We start from the raw sequence: 19,874 nt of genomic DNA, 5'->3' as shown, positions 1-19,874 counted from the left end.
TAATTTTTGATATCAATGACTAATGTATGACAAATGTGAAAAAGAATGAGTGTTGCAGTTTGGGAATATTCTATTCTCCCTTTTTCCTGTTAACTGACCCAACTTCCGTATTATCTGTGAGCAATGTTTTTTTCCACTTGTCTCAAGAATCCACAAGGGAAAGTGATGTACAAGGAACACCTTTTTTTGAGATGTGCTCTCTAAGAAATGACACTGTGGATTTTAATATCAGTCGCTTTTACATCAATTGTTTAGCACATTTATCCACGATGCTGTTTGTGTGTAGTCATGCTTCTGTGACTGCATTAGTGCTCTCTAGTACAATAGTGTGTTTCCCGTCCTTCCTGTCTGTGTTGTATTTAAGGGAAGCTCATGTGTGAAAACTGGTCACCACTGTTGGCATGTGGCTTTGAGTCATCCAGAGTGAATGGAGTCCGAATACAATGGGATGTGTACCTTAAGCATTGTCCAGTCAGGTAGTGATGACTGGAAATATGCAAAACTTATGCAACTTGTTTAATCCTCAGACTCGCTTGCTTCTGTAAGAATCCTCACTCGTGGAAAAATGAAATCAGATGTACAAAAGAGAAATAAATCAAAACTGTTTCTTGCTCATGACTTGGGTCGTCTCATAGTGGAAGTCATGGTGCCATCATTCTTCTTTGAATCTGAGGTTGATTGCTAAAGCGTGCTGAGAATTCAGTGTTGGAACAACATTAACCACGTGTTGCCCTCCGTTTGATGTCACAGACGAGATAGACATTAATCATGGGTTCTGCATTCTCTGTCAGCACTTTGGTGAAGCAGAGCAGCTCCAGATGCTCCCGTGTGGTGTTGTGAAATACGGGGCTATGTCTGTCACATGTTCCCTCCTATTCAGCACATGAGCTTATCCAGAAAATTTTTCTCCTTCCTGTTTTTGTAGGGAGTTTCTTTATGTATACTAATTCCTGCTATAAAGTGAAGTTCCTTAAGACTTCACAGAAAAGGTATCATACTGGAAATGTGAAAGCAGAATGTCCCAATAATGTTATCTCTCTTCTGCTGCCAATTAGGTTTTTACAAATTTTCTTACTGTGCCATTAAAACTCTGTTTTGTGCTCGATACTCTTGTGATAAGTTGAACTTTTCTCTCCACGAGGATAATGATTAACTTTCACATATGTTTTTAGGACAAATCAAATCATGGCACTTGATTCAATCCACGCTCTCTCTGTTGTATGTTCAGGTCCACAGTTACACCACCATGGCCTTTGTGGCTGTGCAGGAATTCAACACAACCTACAGTGTGGAGGTGGCTGCATGCACGCAGGCAGGGAGCGGCATGGTCAGCCCACGAGTCTCGTTCTTTGTGCCGGAAGACAGTAAGCTGCTCTATTGATTTATCTCATCATCTGGGGAGCTTTTAACTTTATAAATGGGTCAGCAAAGTTCAGATGATGTATTGTACTACACTAGAATAACAGTACAGCCCTTGGAATAAATACAGCACCTATTAAGGTTGCAGTATTTTTAGCCGCGCTGCCAGCATATTTCTGAGATGGCATAGTTGGACGGTCTCTCGACTACTTTGGTCCAAGATTTAAATCTCAACCGCTTAGATGAGTTGCCATAAAATTTAGCAAACAGACTTATTCTCCCTGAGATTAAAATGTAATAACTTTGATTCCCTGACATAAGTATCATCAAGTACCATCAGAAGGAGCAACAGTACCTCTAGCTGATGTTGAACTGAGTGTCTTCAATTTCAACCTGTGAATATTTTTAACATTGGGCGAAGATAGTGTGGAAACTGGCTTATTGTTTGCAACACTTAGAAGTTATAAAAACGAATTAACAGTGATCATTTACAAGGCAAAATAAAATATCTTGCTTTTGTAAATGGATTATTAGCAAACAACACATCATCACAGTAAATACAAAGACTACAGGCGGCTAGACTCAATTATGTATCCTCATTTAATTGTGTTAAAACAAGCTGTTAATGTTGCCACCTTCTTAGTTTTTTCAGGGAGAAGCGCAAAATTCCATTTGATATGATAACATTGGTAATGTTTGTTTTGCATCGAACGTTCTTCTTCTGCACATGCTTTTTTCTTTGTATATTCAACATTACCTACCTCACTTCATATGCGCAGATCTTAACTTTGTGCACCATAAATATGAGCCATCCTGTTTGTTTCTGTGCAAACATTTTTGCACTGTTCTTGTATATTTGTATTTGTTACCTTGCTATGTGTGAGTAGATGTGAGTGATGAATGTGTCTGAATGAATGTATTCTGTAAACAGTTTAATCACCACACTAACTAGTGACACAGAGAAATAAGAGCTTAACTGCTTTAATTACTTTTTATTGCTGCATATACCAATAAAGCTTTTGGATATCATTTAGATAAGTAATTTTGTATATTAGGTTTGGGATAGCTGACTTCGCTGAATGTTGTGCTCTAAATTTTGCTTCTCATTTCTTTTTCTTGTCTCAGAATCAGGTGTGTTCCCATCGATCGGCCCTGACACCGGGCTTCCACACCCCGCCTATGTTGTGCTGTCCGTGGCGTGTGCCGTCTGTTTTCTGCTGGCGATCCTCTGGGCAGCTCTCTGTGTACGCAACAGGACGTCTGACTCCTGGTTTGGGTACGCTGAGAATCAACGATTAATTAGCAGCAATACTCCCAAAATGTTAGTCTGCTAGACGCATAAAACTTGGAATGTTGACTTAATCCTGACAATTCATTACATATGTTATCTTCAGTAGTAGGACTTGAAAAATGAAAAACTTCCGGATTGTGTTCATAAACTGCCTTTGCTTCCTCTTAATCACCGTTGCCTGCACTGGAATCTGGTAATAACGGTGCAGCTGGAGAGATGATCAACAAGCAGCTGTTTAATCCTCAGAATTTTTTATTATGGAGTCTGTGACTCACACTTGCCACTCAGGATACAGAGAGGAATGTGTCACAGGCTGCTGCTCAGATAAGAAAACAAGTATCTGACCTCAAAGTCAGGAACAGAACAGCTCAGAGGGCTTCCTCACTACGAGCACCTCTTCAGCGTGTGTGTGTGCGTGTGTGTGTGTGTGTGTAATTACCAATGACATTAGAGACGATTATCTCACTGTTCAGCATTCCATGCTTTTCCTTTATTCCTGTCTCCCCCTGCAGGCGGGTGTTTGGAGGTGGAGAAAAGCTGCCGTCTGTCGTGCAGTTCACACCACAGAAATCCTACAACCGATCAGCTATAGGAATCACACGTATGTTGTTAAATATAACTGGAGGAGAAATGACATGCATGTTGACATTTATGTTATCCTGTTACCTTGGCACATATATAAATAAAAAATGATTTTTGTGCCTTCTGTCTGCAGTTGGGAACCTTGGTATTAGTGATGAACTCCAGGCCAAACTTCAAGATGTGATGGTCATGAGGAGCTTATTGTCTGTAGGGAAAATTCTTGGAGAGGGTGAGTGAACACTTTCCCTTATGTAAATGTGTTCATATTTACACGGTCATCTTGCAGCATAATTACACAGAACACGCTGTATAAAGTGTTAATGATTCTGTTTTGTTTCTCAGGTGAATTTGGCTCCGTGGTGGAGGGACATTTAAGACGACCAGAAGGCACATCAGAAAAAGTTGCTGTGAAGACAATGAAACGTGAGTCTTGTGTTATTATCAAACATTCATGGAATTTAAACCAGTTGAACTGACAAATAATAACTTTTCTTGCCAAACAGTGGACAGCTTCTCTCAAAGGGAGATCGAAGAGTTCCTAAACGAAGCAGCCTGCATGAAAGACTTCAACCATCCTAATGTCATCAGACTGCTCGGTACGAGTCATATGTTCCCTCTTTGAAGTGTTACAGAATTCCTTTTTCATTTACACATCCTGATATGATTCCACTGTGTTGGCTCTTCAGGTGTCTGCTTAGAAGTAGGCGCAGGACACTTTCCCAAACCCATGGTCATCCTGCCATTCATGAAATACGGAGATTTGCACAGCTTCCTGCTGCGCTCACGCCTCGGAGAGAGTCCAGTGGTAAGATTTCAGCCAAAAACTGAAATGCATATTTGATTTAATATATCATAATTATTAAATCTGTATTTGTTTTTTTTACACAGTTCTTGCCCACTCAGACACTCCTGAAGTTTATGGTCGACATTGCTTTGGGCATGGAGTATCTCAGTGGTCGTAACTTTCTGCATCGTGACCTGGCGGCACGTAACTGCATGTAGGTTGCTTACTCTGCTTTATGCACAAAGTACGGGGTGTATTGATTGAACCTTGAATTTACAGGTTATTTTCTTCCTAGATAAGCAGGTGTATGATTCATTTCTTACGAGTTTTATGTGTTTTGCTTCTTCTGTTTGTCCTAAGTCCATACCTTGTTTGTCTTACAGGCTGCGCGATGACATGACAGTGTGTGTGGCAGACTTTGGGCTGTCCAAGAAGATCTACAGTGGAGATTATTACAGGCAGGGCAGAATAGCCAAAATGCCTGTAAAATGGATTGCAGTAGAGAGTCTGGCAGACAGAGTTTTTACTGTAAAGAGTGATGTGGTAAGTACTGACTGCAACCTTTCCAATGAAAATAATCCCCTAAAACACTGTGTAGTTACTGAAAGAAGAACTGACCCCTTGGCATCTGTTTCTAATTTTACTTTCTGTTGTGCCACAAAAGCATTTGAAAGTGCTTTGTCCTTTTTCGTAAGGATGTGGTACAATTTTTTTTTTTTAACAGTCTTTATCTAATATATTTATAAGTATGTGATAAGCTTTGGGATAATTACCTTTTTATATTTTCCCCCTGTTTTTGCAGTTTTACAGATCTGAAAGTAGGACGTTCGATACTGAAATCCTAATTCCTCAAGTGTTTCCTGCTTTTTTGTGTTATTAGCTAAAATGTAGAATATAGTGCAGCTAAATCACGAAAAATATTTTTACCTCCCATACTGAGAGGCTCAATACATTAACATTTCACACAGTTTTGTACTGAGCTGCAAGTACAAATACACATTATTCTTTTTATTTTCAAAGGAAAGCAATAGTATTTATAGATAACAGGGGGCAAAAAAAATCTATTTTTATGGTTTGTGGTTTATGGTACACACTGCAAGTTTTTCTCATCGTGAAATAGGATCTGAAGTTGCTACTCTTTGTCATGCAGTGGGCATTTGGTGTTACTATGTGGGAAATTGCTACACGAGGCATGACGCCGTACCCCGGAGTCCAGAACCATGAGATTTATGACCACCTTGTTGAAGGACACAGACTGAAGCAGCCAACAGACTGTTTGGATGAACTGTGAGTGTTCTCTGTTTCTGACACAAATGCTAAATTCAAGTTTGATTGTTTTGGAGGTAACCATATAAGACTATACAAGTAGAATTTTTTAAATTGTTTGTCTAAATCTTGAAGGAATGGGGCTAGTATTGAAAATTAAATATGGAAAAGTAACATTTTAAGCCTGTGAAAAATGTAATTCAAGCATTTCACAGAAATTCTGTGGTTGAACTGTTGTCTCTTGCATGCATCAGAACTTAAGTTCCACTATACAACCCCTTATTGTGTAGTCCTCCCTTATTCCTGTGTCACAGCAAACTAAATGCAAAATTTGAGCATTTACAATTTGTTTTTCATTTGGATATGCAGCATTTAGTTTCCAATTTTGTCTTGCATAGACTATGAATAAAATCAAGTAGAATTCCTTTATTGTCATTGCACAGTCTACAAAGAAATTAAACAGAAATCCAGTCAGTGTATTCACATAATTGAACAACTATTTATTTTTATTTTTTTAAGTACGACAAGAAATGTGCAAGTATAAATCCACAAAATATAGTAAAAATACTATATAAAAGTGTAAACTATGAAAACCAATAATACAGCATCCTCTAAGGTCACAACACTGTTAAAAACTTCCCTTTTTAAAACTGGACTGCTTTGTTCATTGCTCTTACCTGCAATGAAAGCAGAAGTGAATACATAATTTGCTAATGTGCTTTTAACGCCACCAGGTTTGTTACCTGTATCCCAAAACAAGTCTGTAAGAAATTGCAAGATTGATGACATGATTTTTCCCCCCGTATCGCCTGTGTCTAGATATGAGATCATGTACAGCTGCTGGAGGGCCGATCCGCTGGACCGACCTTTCTTTCCTCAACTGCGAGAAATGTTGGAAAAGGTGGCAGAAAAGCTTCCAGAGTCCACCAGCAAAGAAGACATCATTTATATCAACACCAGCTTCCCTGAGGAGGACCCTGATGGAGACACTCTTCCCGCGGAGCATCTTGTGTCAAGTTCCTCTCCCTGCTGCAGCCGTCAGGCAGCAGAAAACACAGTAGTTACTGCGGACATTCACGGGAGCCTGGAGGAGGAGGAGGAGGAGGAGGATGAGGACAGTGATCGATACGTGGTGGTGATCTCCTCTCCCACGGTGGACACTCCTCTCTTGTCGGCTGACGCTTTAAGTCAAGCGAACGGAGACACGATTACAGATGTGACAGCAACGGATCACAGCTCAAGTGACACTTCTTTCCTGCTATAACGATTGGTACCCGGCAGATATAAACTGTGACAAAGCTCTCTCCATGGTTCGTCTTGTACTAATCGTTTTGCCTCGTCGCACTGGGAGCACCTTGATGTTTCCTATTGTGGACTTTCTGTAGTGTTTTTATAGAGGTTTACGCTTTACACGGCCAGCCTACTTGTCAGTGTTAGGAATATTGTTCCATAAGCTTAAGACACACTGAACTGTGAAACTGTTTACTGTATTAAAGTCTGTGTTGCGATGTAAATATAGAAAATGTACAAAACATTTATAAAATTCTATTATACTGTCAGAATAAACAGTTTATTGACTGCTTTGAAACTTGGTAGGGTTGATTTCCGTCACACATTCATGAAAAATCATCATGATATTTGGTGGAAATTATTAGGTAAATAAAAGAGATTATTTAACAAAAGAATGGCAGTAAAGTGATAATTAAGCGGGTGAGCCATAACATTAGTTAAGATAAAATTCGATGCTCAATTTTTGTTCTACAAGTTCTGAAAGAAAAAAAAAAGTGGTTTATTTGAGCAATTACCACAAAATCAGAGTTATATTTAACCAAAAGAGAAAATGTCAAGTTTAGTAAATCTTATGTTTTTTTTTGTTTGTTTTGTTTTTTCCATTTTGGACAGCTGATAAAGATTGTGTCCTCCTCAAGGTCAGTTTTGTTGTTATGAAGTTTGACATAAGGAAAATAAACCGATAGCCTGCTTTATCCCCCCGTAATGTAAAACACACTTTAATGTAAGCCCACAAGTAGGTGGGCTAACAGATAGGAAGCCTGGACTTGGATCATACATAATAATAGGTTGTTTTGTAATCAAAGTCCGCCTGACACCTTGCTGGACCAGCAGGTAGCACAGGTAACTTTAAACTGGAGGGTCCTCCCCCTGGCTGATGCGTTCACGGCGCCTCCTGCAGGGTGAGTGCTCCAACACAGCGAATATGGCTGCTGCAGTCAGGATGAGGACGTGGAGCTGTCCTACCACAGGAGTTTTCTGTCCGTTGGCGCTGTTTTTTGTACTTTTGCTCCATACTGTAAACGAGGCTGCCGCGGCGCCGGAGACAGGGCTTTGGAAGATCACAGTCGTTAATGTGAGTGGAAATACTTTGAATAACTGCAGCACCGCTAGCTAACGTTAGCCGCATTAGCCTTGTTATGGTAGCTCGCTGTCAGCTGTGAGTCGGCTGACAGTCGTGTAACATGTCTTATATTAATGCTAGCTCGTTAGCCACTGTTAGGTGTGACTGGCTTTGTTCAACGTTTATTTTATAAAATGTGAATACCGGAGGAATAGAGTGTGTTTGTTGCTAATTAGCTCTTAGCCTTGTGGTGAATGGCTGATGTGCACTTCAAGGTTAGCAACCGGCTAACAAGCTGCCTTGAGTTGAACAGCTCCTAGGAGTCTTGACTGTTAAACTGAGGCAAACACCAACAATATATCTTTGTGTCTATCCATGCAGCTATCTCTCGACCAGTATTTAAGACCACACATTACAGCTTGGACTATGTGTATTCAAGTTTACTAAATATGTTGCCAGCTTGCCACACATCATTGTTTCAATATACATAAAAACACATATTGAAAGTCGAATTTCAGTCCAGCACTACTACTGTGGAGTAACTCCCCTGGTTTCAGTATTAAGGCACAGCTCCCACATTTAGTTCAAGGAGAACTAGAAAGCCTTGATCAATAATTTAGGTGCTGAGAAGTTTCAGTTTCCCTCTGTTGTGTATTAGGTGAGCTTGGAAGCAGGGCACAGTCTGGACAGGTTGTCAGTCAGAACACATACAGAAGAGATACATTCTCATCCTAATAATGTGATTTAAGTTTTCTGTTCACCTTAATGACAGACTTTTTTCTTTGTAACAGACACAGCCCAACCTGACTGGGCTTGCATACTGAACAGTATTAAGCACTGAGCCTAAATGATTAATCAGTTCACCAAAGTATTTATATATTGATCAAAAATAATCCCTGGCTAACAAATCTTATTTTCTATTCTGTAGACCTCAAGACCACTGCTGTTAAGGAAGTCCATGTATAAAGACACTGATGTTGAATTAAAAGGTAAGATTACAAAAGGAAATGCTGTCCCCAAAATTCTGCCAAGTTTTTGTTTATCACAGCACGTCTTCATCTTTTAGTTGTGTCTTTTGGCTGTCCCGAGGAGGTGACCTTCACTGTTCGCTGGTATTTAAGATACTACCCCTGTCACAATGAGTTCAACAATATTGAAGTAAGTGCTTTGTGTTACACTAATTAACAGTGTGTCCTGGTTGTTTGTGGATGTTGAATTGTGACTATGATCGTCTGTAGGAGATGTATGAAAGAACACCTTTGAGTCGCGGGGAGGGCCTGGATCCAAATCCCCTCGGACAAGGAGAGTGCATCGAACACAGGCACAGTCCCATAACGTGTAATAATGGACTGCGCACCTTTCCAATGCTCAGAGTAGGTTTGTTATTCTCCTCAGTGCAGATAGTCACGCATTTAACATCATGGAATTTATTGTTTCCCATCTGCACCTGTGTGTGTTTTTCAGAAAGCCAAGGCAGAGCCACGTCCAGTCAGTCCACCTAATGAGAATGAAATGCTTGTAAGAAAACTTGAGTTTCACAGAATTGTGACAGATAAAGTTGTCTTCCTCTAAGTTTGACCACAAACATTAGCCAATATTTGTGTTTCTTTCGTGTGTTGTTTCCTTAATTTGTTTCTGTATACATGCTTTTATAATAATGCAGGATGAAAATGACACTAAATGGATTGCTGAAGAATATGAAAGCAGCAGCGCCACGAAGAACAGCAGTTTGAGTATTAGAGACAATGTCATAGCCACCACATGGAAGGACGGGCCCTACCTGCTGGTTGTTAAGATTGAGTCCAATAAACAGGATGCCAATTGGAATTTAACAGGTAAGATTCTTTTAACCAGTTCACAACTACATGACTGGTGCAGAAGAATATTATCACGCTTATCTATGTTACTTTACCCTACGTGAGTTGGTCGGCCAAAATGGTGCACTTCCATGAAGCAGGCTCATAAGTGCAAAGCTATTAGGGAGCTCGACACAGAAGGGTCAAATTTCAGAACCTGTCATCACCACAAAGAAATTCTTAATGTGCCGGGAAACACTGTCATGCTTCATTTGCCTAATGTCCAGTTCTTTTTTTCTTCCAGTTAATGTGGTGATGAAAGGCAGCCACGGCTACATCTCTGTCACAGAATGGCCTCTCATGATTGTAAGTAGATGACTTGATAGGAGTCATTTTTTTGTGATTTATGGTAGAAACATTAATTAAGTGTTTGTTAATTGTATGCACACTAATATTATGCTCTAGTTTTTAAAAAGTTTTAAAAAATACTTTCATAAAATTATTTACTTTACATTTCAGCTCCTCTGCTCAGCTCTGTTTCAGGATGTAGAGGAGAGATAGGTGAAGTGACAATCGCGTTGAAAGCTTTCCAACAGGTGTCAATCTGTCTAAAACCAAACATCGACACACTTCGACCCCAAACATTTGAATGTCTGGCCAAAATATCCGCATTTTTAAAACATGCCCACCTGGAATCTGGCAACAGTAGAGAGAAATTTTCCTACTGATAGCAGGGAAGCTCGTCCTTGCCATAGCATTAGTGGCTCTCCTGCTGATAATGTTACAGCTGCACCGTCCCCGACAAGCACAGGAGCACGAGCTTAACAATCTTGGCTGTCAAAGAGGAAATACTCCTCCTGGCTGCACAAAAACGATAATGGTGAGATTAGGTGGAAAAATAATATGCTCTTGTTGCACTTAGTAAAACTCAGCCGTAGAAAAGTGCTTGTACATAATAGAAACAGTGTACACCTGAAAAACAGTTATTACTAATTAGCATAAAGAGAGGAAAAAGAGAGAGAAGCCGAGAGGGAAAGGCTCCATCCCTTGAGACACAATCTACCCGTGTTTCCTCAAAGACAGTCAGCCTTGGAGAAACACTGCTCAGTCAGTACTCTGAGTAGAAAAAAAACAAGATGTTTCTGGATAAACCTTCTCTGGAAATTGGTCTCTAGTTAACGAAGAACAACTGCTTCCATATGTGGCGTGTTTATAGACTAATCCCTCACTGTCTGTTTGCAGTTCTACATGGTAATGTGCATAGTGTACATCCTGTACGCCCTGCTGTGGTTTATCTGGGCAGCCTGCTACTGGAAAGATCTGCTGAGGATCCAGTTCTGGATAGCAGGGGTCATATTCCTCGGGATGGTGGAGAAGGCCGTCTTCTGTGCCGAATATGAAAACACCAATGCCGTCGGCTCCGCTTGTGAGTGTCTTTAGACAAAATATCGTAAGCCTTCTCATGTGAGACAGTAAGCTGTTTACTCTTTACATACTTTTACTTCAGCTCCAGGCTTGTTGATCTTTGCCGAGTTGGTCTCTGCCCTCAAGAGGACTTTGGCTCGATTACTTGTCATCATCGTCAGCCTCGGCTATGGCATTGTAAAGTATGTCAACATATATCTGCAGCTACGTATTTGTTAATTGAATTACCCCAAATGTTTTGTATTAACAAAATAAAGAAAATGTGATTTTTCTTGTGTCTGTTTTGTTTTAGGCCTCGACTGGGGACTGTGATGCACAGAGTGGTGGGGCTCGGTATCCTCTATTTTGCCTTCGCCAGCATTGAGGGTGTCCTGAGGATCACAGGGGTGAGTCATGTTCTCTCAGTAGTTTCTCTTTTTTAAGATTTATCAGTCAAACGTCAACAATAACAGATGCCTGTCAAAGTTAAAAGGGCCCAAATCAATAAATGATTTTACAAAAAATCTGACCAACAGTCATAAAAAATAAAAATAAAAAAAAAGACAAAAATGTATTGACATCAATTTGAATTAGGGGAAAGCAAAAAAGTAGTTCTAACCAGTCAGTGTTAGCTGGAAAATGACAAATGACCTGTGATGATAAATGAACTGACTCATTGTTTCACTACTGCTTTATTGAAAAACACCCACGGCTCAGCAGCATTAACTCTCTAAAGTTTTTTTTCAGATTGTGTTTTGAAGTAAAGTTGACATTATAATTGTATTTTCTTGATTTGTTGGTGGACCAAATATCAAGGGTCGAGACAATGGCCCCGCTCTCATTACAGCAATTGTTCTGGCTGTGTTTGACTCCGGCGCCATCTGGTTCATATCCTTCCAGTGTACTTCAGTAGCTCCAGTAATCAGCCTTTATTATACTCTATAAGTGGACCTATTTATTAATGAATTGAGCCCAAATGATTTTAAGTGGTTTTACCTTCTGGGTTGGATGATTTGTTGTTGTCTTCTTTGCACTTGGGTGAGTGGTTCTATATTTTAGTTGCTGTGCTGCCTTTTTTTTTTTTTTTTAAATCTCCTATCCTATATGTGATTTTTTTCCCACAAATTTCTCCTCTTCCCTGTGTCCTTTGGTCCTGCTCTGTTATCCCTTCTAGGCGAAAGACTCTGACTTGGCCCTGCTGGCCAACATTCCCCTGGCTCTGCTTGATTCTTCTTTATGCTGGTGGATATCCTTTTGTGCACCTGCAACCTTTCCCTGTGTGGTTCCCCTCTTCTCCTCATCTCCTTACATGAACCCATACTAGGGCAGGAGATTGTGATCTGCAGCTGTCCTTTTCTTTGCCAAAATTAGCATTTAAAATGCAGTTTAACAAAAAGACATCCTACATTTTAAAAGAAGCAGTCCTGCTTTAATGATTCATTCTCTACTGAAATTTGCAATAATTTATTGTTTTCTAATTGATGATGAACTGTTTTTTAAATCCTCTGTGTTCACTGCTTCTTTTCTCGGATAATGAATGACATTTTGCTGTGTTGCTATGTTCAGTCTTAACTGAATTGGCAGAAGTAGCTGGTTTGCATGCCCATCGGTCGCACTTTACAAGTGGTAACATTCACAGACTAGAAATATGGCTGCCACTAGGGTGGGCAATATCGATAAAGTCCACTAAAAAATATCAGTTACATTTTAATACAAAATTTTATATATTATATACAAATTGTGCTTTTTAGCATTTTCCCTTTCCTTTAGTGTACTGTAGCTTTTTTTTATGCCTCTAAAAGGTCTGCAGACTTATAAAAACAAAAGTCTTTGCCAAAGGGAGTTATTCTCTCCCACAGAAAACATTGCTCCTTACTCCCCTGGACTTGAAGTCTCGGCTTTTCCTCTGTCACTTATTTACATCACCACGTAACACATTTGCATAATGCCTGCCTCGCAAACCAAGCAGAGAATGAGCTTCTGCCTGGCAGTCTACCAGTATTTCCTCACTACAGACACTTCTGCTAGGACTATGTCTATCTACCTATACTCAATCTGGGCCTGCGATACGTAACCAGCGTTACTTTCGTTGGCACAGCTGACCAATCAGGGCAGACTTGACTTTTGGGAAGGGAGGCCTTTTAAGAGACAGAGCTAACATGGGGTATTTCAGACAAAACTGCCTATGCGTATTCTCGGGACTCTTTAAATTTTAATGCATTTTATGAAACTAGTTAGTTGAGAAACTGTTAATGAAAAAAAAACGTGTTTAAAGACCCAAAGCAGTGATAGTCCCCAGTGTTAAAAACTTATATTTCCTCAAGTTACATATTGTTATATCACCCAAACCTAATTACCACCAAGGCAAAAACTTACATTTTTTTTAACCAACTGCATTTGAATAAAAATTAACGAATAAAATGAAAAGGTAGGTCAAATTTAAAATAAAACCGTATACAGACATGTCACTTGTCCACTGCACATAGTTAGATGAGGCCAGACTGTGCAGTGGCACATTAATGTTATTCACATCCTGTTCCACCTTTTTCCAAAAGTAAAGACTGATGCACAACCTGACCTACCTGAATGGGAGAATTTGCACAACTGGCTGTTTCTGATGTATTCAAAACCACACAGATAAGATGTCAGTGAAGTGACCACTGTCAAGTTCTGTGATTGCAGTGTATGTATGGATATTATTGAGTGGTCCCATTAATTCATTTTTTTTAGGTTGTTCCTATGTAATGTCTGCCATGTTTTCCCTTGACTGCCGCTAACATCTTTGTCAGCCTTGCACAAACCATCAAGACTCTGAAGCTGAGGAGAAACCCCGTCAAGTTGTCTCTCTACAGGCACTTTACAAACACTCTAATATTTGCTGTTATTGGTAAGTTGTACAACTACACTTGCAATTATTGTAGAATATAATACATTCTGCGCTTCTGTTGTGATTTGTGTTTGCATCCAAAAAAAACTTTTAAGAACAAAAATTATACACAGTCAAGTACGTGCAGAACACTGACGCTTTTTCTACTTCTAGCTTCCATCATTTTTATGGGTTGGACGGCAAAAAAATTTCGACTCGCAGATTGCCAGTCTGTGAGTATAGTCTGACATATTCATCAGTAGTAGTGAAAAGATTGCAGGTTTGCATTTTATTGATTACTGGACCTGTTTTTGTGCAAAGGATTGGATTGAGCTGTGGGTAGAAGATGCCTTCTGGAGGTTCCTGTTCTCTGTCATTCTGCTCGTCATAATGTTTTTATGGAGACCATCTGCAAACAACCAAAGGCAAGTGGGCACATCAGGACTGTCCGCCAAAATAAACCGAATTAGACGCTTGATTAATCTTTTGTTTCACAGGTATGCTTTCACGCCTCTAATTGATGACTCTGACGACGAGGAGATAGAGGAGTTCATTGCCTCTGCAAACCTTGGTACGATAACATCATGGAAGCATTACTTTTACACATAGTCTTGTCAGATTTCTTTTTTCTTCTTTCCTGTTTTTTTTTATTATTTGTTTCATATTTTTCTCACAGGTGATGGTATAAAGTTGAGAGCAAATAAAAGTGAGACAAATGGTACCGTGAAGCCTGCAGAAACAAACCCAGTAAGTAACACTACTAAGTTCTGTGTTTATTAGTTTAATCACTGTGCCATATCAAGTTCTGTTTTATTAAAGCATAAATAATAAGAGTTGTGGAATGAATTTGGGAAATGCAGCTTTCCAGATGCAATTTTTCAGCAGATGGCAGTATTTACTCTGTTTATCCTCTTTTTCTCCTTCTCCAGGATGAAGACTTGAAATGGGTGGAGGATAACATTCCTAGCTCTCTTACTGATGTGTGAGTATCCTATAGAAGGTGTATTTGTTAATCCAGCAAGGAGTTTTCATATGACATGTGATGCTAACAGAGTCTCTTTGTGTTTGTCACTGCAGAGCTCTACCAGTCCTGCTCGACTCAGATGAGGTATGAATTAAATTACAACAAAATACACAACCATTATGATATGTGAACATCAGATCTCTAAAAAAACAGTATAAAGATTAGAATTGATAATTGATTGGGACTCTTTCTTTTTTTTTATTAAGACTGGAGCCACAGCCAATTTTGTGTGTATTTGAGGCATGCATTCTTTCATAAAAACACATGCTAATTGACAATTTGTTAAAGCCTTCTCTTGAACATGGGTTGCTTAGTTTGGCACGGAAGACCTGTCAAGCTTTGGATTTTCTTCAAATGCGAAGCGAAGCGCAATGCGACAGCACTCTGTATTTAGTTGCGCCCACTCTAACAGTTTGGTTTACCCTGACAACAAGTGGTGACTGCATCCCTTTTCCACCGTCTGTGCAGCAGTGATGTAACATTGCCACTATAGAACCACGTTATGTCACAGCTGGCTTTGGTCATAAGTACAAGTAATTAGCTTGCTCCAGTTGATAAAAAAGTGCATCTGTTGTCACTTCAACCAGTAAAGTCAGCAGTTGTTGGCTAGAAATAAAAAGCCTGCTTTTGTCTGCTTATGTCAGAAATTATGGATCCTTTGTTTCAAGACGTATTTTGAATTTTGAGTGAAACAGTTGAGCCTTGACAGGCATAGCAACAGTAACTAAGTAGGGTGAACGGTACATTGTGGTCTCTACAGTCTGAACAGTAACTGGCTCTTCTCAGGACATTTCTGTCTGAAAGAAAAAAGTATGTTTTAATTTGCATATTATTTCCCAGGAAATCATGACGACCAAGTATGAGATGTCAAAGCTGGAGTGAGGCAGAACATTCCCAGCCATTTGCAGACATGGAGGGAGACCATAGCAGCTGTCTCTGGCTGAAGTTTTCTCCTGGATTTCCAGTCAGCTGGTGGTGGTGGTGGTGGTGGTGGTGGAGTGACTTTTCATTTTTCAGGGGATCCTTCTGAATGGCTGCTAGTTCACATGGTGGTGAAGGCCACAGGTTCAGGGGGACCTCTGCTAGTTTCACCTTAACTTCTAAAGGACTCTACCAGAGGAAAACTGTCTTTTCACTGACCAACAGGTTCACTCTTTCCATGATACGATCAGTTTTGAGCCTATCTTTCCAAAGAGAATGTTTCATTTTTTTATGAAGTGCTGTATTTATTTCTGTTATGTTTGTATGAATTTATTTTATCAGAGAATTAACAGTGGGCCTCGTGCATGAACATACTCTCAAATATATGTCAAATGTCTTTTTTTTTGAGACACTCCAGATATTATCGGTGGCTCGTAGTATAAGTAAGATAATTATATATGATGGGAAGAACAATTAAAAGACATTTTTCTTCAGTGCTTAATTGAAGATGATTTATCTAAGTTATTTTGGCAGCCAGAGAACAGAGAGAATTTGGCTATAGTGCGTTTGATTGAATATTTTCAATCAGGATCTTTCTTTATATATGTGAAGCTCGCCGAAGTTAAAGAATTCAGTCAACAGTTTTGTTTTTTTTTTCACGTGAGTGTCCCAAACACCCTGCTTTGTTACCAGCATTCAAATCTGAGACAGAAACAACCTTGAAAATTCAAACGCTGCACCTTTGAATAGAACATTTGCTCTTATGCACTTTCGAGATCAAAGCTGTGCCTACATGTAGTTCTTGTATGAGGCCGAATCTGTTCAGGTAATTGAGAACAATATGTATGAGAGTGTCGTTCATGTCTCAGATTGAAACGACCCAACATCCAGAGTATTGGTGAATGAGTGTGAGAGCGGCAAAAGCACAAATGAGTCATCTGTACATTTTGAATTAAAATGTAACTGATTTAGTTCAGTAGTGTAGAAATAGAGTTTGCGGTCATGTTGTGAATCTACTGTATGGGTGTAGGCGGGCAGGTTTTCTATCTTCTGAAATAAGGAGCAATATGCTGTATGTATGTTAATATGGAGTTAGGTCATTATATTATTTATTTGTGTTTCAAGTGTACTTATAAGTTGTTCATTGGTATGTTTACCCATGTTTACTCTAAGTGTGTTTACAACGTGTGCTTCCATTTTTAAAAATAATTTGGACCCCGCACAATCTCACAATGTACTAGGCAAACAGCGTACTGCAGCTTGCTTTTTTTATTTCTTCGCAATGTTTGCTTTTATTGTGGATAAAAAAAAACAAAACATTGCATTTGTTTCACAGACACCTTAATAATGTTTGTGTTCTTAATGTTTTATTTTTTGTTGTTTTGAAAATGGCTGACCTGTTTCTGTCAGTGCAGTTCTGGGGTTGGAACACTGTCGTCTTTGTGTGTGTTGTTAAGAGTTGTAACTTTGTCTCTCTGGGCCATCCCATATTATAACACTAGATGAGTTATGTGGTTAGCACAAGCACAGGCTGATCACTGAAATGAGTTCATAATGTCACTTTTCCTTTTTTTTTTTTTTTTTTGCATCAGCTGGAAACCTGGAATAATTGTGCTTATGATGGCAAGCTGTCCTTCCGTTATATAAAACTGCAGACACCTGCAGTGGACTTGAGTTATTTGTACAGATGGGTTTTGGCTGATTCCTGTTATTTCATAATTCCGCAGGTGGAGAGGTGTCTGGATAATATGACTTGTCTGTTTTTTTTCATGGGTGTCATGAAGAGCTGGGCTTGAACTTTTCATACCAGTGATGTTCTTCTCTCTTCCTTCTCAGGAAGTGTGTACACTCAGAGTAAATATTATTTGATATCAGGGCATTGTTTGTTTCCTGATCTGTGATTTTCAGTATTAATTTGGCAATAAAAATACATATTTTACTATGGTTGTGAATTTGTTGCGTCACTTAAAGTGTGTTTCTTTTGAAGGCCGTCTTGCAAAAAACCAAGACTCAAAAGGAAATGGGAGAAGAAACTCTTGAATGAATGGGCTATTGTGAGCAAAATTATGATGAATGATAATGACTAAAATGCTGAGAGGCGAGTGAATGAAGCCCAGTTGCTGAAAATATAAACGTTGAATTTTCTCCAAGACATTAGCCTTTAATAGGCCTGTGACTAAGACAGCTGAACAACACAATCCCTAAACAACCACTTCTCATATAAACAGTACAAGTTGTATTATGGAGACCAAACTGATTTCCCTTTCCTTGTGAGTTAAGTACTTTTTTGTAGCCTTCCTTATTGAAGACAGTCTCAAGTTTGCTGTAGGCTTCGCTGTATGTGGGTTTAATTTTGAACAAGAGCCTATGTGCCTTAGAGAGAAAGCAGAATATCACAAGAAGTACAGCAAAGGTACACTTTCACTGATAGTTTTACATCTGAAAAACCTGTTGCATCAGTTTATTACTTTTAACAGCTGTTTTTCTTGTCAATCCGTCATATATATCTTGTGTCTAGACTGATAAAACTGATAATTAAGCAACATAAAACTGTACGGCTGATGAAAAGCTGCTTTCAAAGTCGAGGAAATTGCACAGGGACCTTCAATCTGCTTTCCTCCACTCTCATATTTATGCATTTGTTCCAAACATTCATCCTGCAGGTGACATGTCATCTCTCCAGTGTAATAAAAGTAGAGCAAAACACCTCTAGAGCACCTTTCCTTCTGGACTAACCCCACCAGCAGCATGAGTGCCTGCTTTCTGTTTTGATGGAGATCCAAGAGGTCCATTAATCCATCTACCCATGTGAGTGTTTCTGCTGTTTCACTTCAAAACGACTTGTAAAGTTAAGAGTTTCTCTTCAGCAGCATATTGTGTGTACTGTATTTTGACAATTTTGTTAAGTTTGCTTCCCTGTTTTTATAAGGGTTTTCTGTATTTGACACATTTCTATAACTTCATAATCCAACGACAGTAAATGGCCAAAATAGCAAGTAGAGTCTGCACAAGGGGAATTAAATCTGAGACTGCTTTAGATCAGAACTCTTTTGTGTTGATAAAGATGTGATTATCTTTTTTGTTCTGGGTGTTCTAATGACATCATCATGTCATTCAGCCAGTGCGGCTCAGTATTTACTTGTAAACAGTTCCCCTTTTTGCTGATGTGGTTTATTTATGCTTTTTGTTTTACATCATGATTTATAAGAATTGCCACAGTTTTATTGTTTTTGAACGGATTTCACCCAGCAGTTCAGAACTGCACAGGAAAGTTGACCACTGATCTTAGATAGATGTTTACCACAATAGGGCAGCATCAGAAAGCACTTTAGAGTTTTAAAGGAATATAATGAAATAGTTCTGCATGCCACTTCATCTTTGTGCCTATCTACTTATTTTGTCTATGAATGGCTCACTAGCATCACCACGAGCACGAAAGCCACCTCGTCTCTGATGTAAAACAAGCTTAAACAACACTCTGCGTCGACTTTGCCTCAAGGCCTTTACTGTATATTTTTATCATTACTCTCCGGCAAATGGCTTGCGTTATGTCGAGCTCAGCACTCTCCACTTATCTCTGGCAATATCCTTCCGCCTGAGAATGGATGAAACATGTGAACATCAAACAGCCTGAGCACAAGACTGAAAGAAAGGCTTGCAATATGAGCACTCCCGGTATGGTTACCGAAGGAAATTACGCCTGCCATTAAGGCATGTTGTCATTTTCGGAGCAGCGCATACCATCGGGGCACGTGTTTTGATTGTCACCATCCACTCCAGTCTGGAAGCATGCGGCTCTTCTGGCCCCTTTTATTGCAATGTAAACCCCTGGATGGAGACATAAGAGGAGCACAGAGTGAAGGAAGTTAAGAGAACACATGTGGTGAGCATTAGTCTCTCTCTCTCTCTTTTTTTTTCTCGAACAAATAGACACACTGAGATATGTTTTTTAAAATGTGACAGTTAGTGTTCCTTGTGTTAAAGTGAGGTAAAAATACTGTGAGACTCCTTTTGTTTCAGAGACATGTGGGAAATGCTTTGACTTGTACTGCTCGTGAACTTCTGCTCCAGGGGTTATATTATTGAACACACATTCTTCTTCTCCTAACTTTCATGCCTTCATTCAGAAAACCTTTTATAGTCATCCAGCGTTCATTCATCAGCTATGCACGGGTTTGCATTTCAGTCATTAAAATTCACTCTCAAGGACATTTAATAGCCCACTGTT

At 39.4% G+C, this 19,874-nt stretch overlaps 2 protein-coding genes across 5 annotated transcripts in view; both read left to right on the top strand.

The window, feature by feature from the left end:
* The window catches only part of mertka (c-mer proto-oncogene tyrosine kinase a), a 16,407-nt gene extending 9,443 nt beyond the window's left edge, over positions 1-6,964 (top strand). For both annotated transcript variants that reach the window (XM_008282984.1, XM_008282983.1), the window contains 11 exons: positions 1,229-1,364; positions 2,485-2,635; positions 3,163-3,251; positions 3,366-3,461; positions 3,575-3,655; positions 3,736-3,828; positions 3,919-4,037; positions 4,121-4,230; positions 4,400-4,559; positions 5,167-5,303; positions 6,102-6,964. In XM_008282984.1, the coding sequence (XP_008281206.1) occupies positions 1,229-1,364; positions 2,485-2,635; positions 3,163-3,251; positions 3,366-3,461; positions 3,575-3,655; positions 3,736-3,828; positions 3,919-4,037; positions 4,121-4,230; positions 4,400-4,559; positions 5,167-5,303; positions 6,102-6,546 (1,617 nt within the window). In that variant the 3' untranslated portion in view covers positions 6,547-6,964. The remainder of the gene's footprint in view (positions 1-1,228; positions 1,365-2,484; positions 2,636-3,162; positions 3,252-3,365; positions 3,462-3,574; positions 3,656-3,735; positions 3,829-3,918; positions 4,038-4,120; positions 4,231-4,399; positions 4,560-5,166; positions 5,304-6,101) is intronic.
* Positions 6,965-7,491: 527 nt separating this feature from the next.
* Positions 7,492-17,598, top strand: tmem87b (transmembrane protein 87B). Of its 3 annotated transcripts, XM_008282980.1 has the most exons (20): positions 7,492-7,647; positions 8,564-8,624; positions 8,702-8,793; positions 8,874-9,008; positions 9,100-9,153; positions 9,299-9,470; positions 9,736-9,797; positions 10,674-10,857; positions 10,939-11,038; positions 11,149-11,242; positions 11,652-11,753; positions 12,010-12,081; positions 13,614-13,722; positions 13,876-13,934; positions 14,023-14,126; positions 14,199-14,272; positions 14,378-14,448; positions 14,631-14,683; positions 14,779-14,809; positions 15,566-17,598. In XM_008282980.1, exons 1-20 carry the CDS (start codon positions 7,498-7,500, stop codon positions 15,605-15,607), a joined length of 1,821 nt encoding a protein of 606 aa, XP_008281202.1. In that variant the 5' UTR covers positions 7,492-7,497; the 3' UTR covers positions 15,608-17,598. The 3 variants fall into 3 exon arrangements, with proteins under 3 accessions (XP_008281202.1, XP_008281204.1, XP_008281203.1); XM_008282982.1 differs by lacking the exon at positions 11,652-11,753; XM_008282981.1 differs by lacking the exon at positions 12,010-12,081 and having other exon boundaries at positions 11,652-11,723.
* The last annotated feature ends 2,276 nt before the right edge of the window (positions 17,599-19,874 follow it).

The sequence above is a fragment of the Stegastes partitus genome, unplaced genomic scaffold (genome assembly GCF_000690725.1).
Source record: "Stegastes partitus isolate 25-593 unplaced genomic scaffold, Stegastes_partitus-1.0.2 Scaffold292, whole genome shotgun sequence".
NCBI classification, from domain to species: Eukaryota; Metazoa; Chordata; class Actinopteri; family Pomacentridae; genus Stegastes; species Stegastes partitus.
This window is presented reverse-complemented; position numbering and strand designations above follow the sequence as displayed.

Excerpts from the sequence above, each read along its gene's own strand:
- tmem87b (XM_008282980.1), top strand. The coding sequence starts at position 7,498 with ATGGCTGCTGCAGTCAGGATGAGGACGTGGAGCTGTCCTACCACAGGA. Across the intron at positions 12,082-13,613 it reads ATTCTTCTTTATGCTGGTGG|ATCTTTGTCAGCCTTGCACA; the intron begins ATATCCTTTTGT and ends ACTGCCGCTAAC. Across the intron at positions 13,935-14,022 it reads GACTCGCAGATTGCCAGTCT|GATTGGATTGAGCTGTGGGT; the intron begins GTGAGTATAGTC and ends TTTTGTGCAAAG.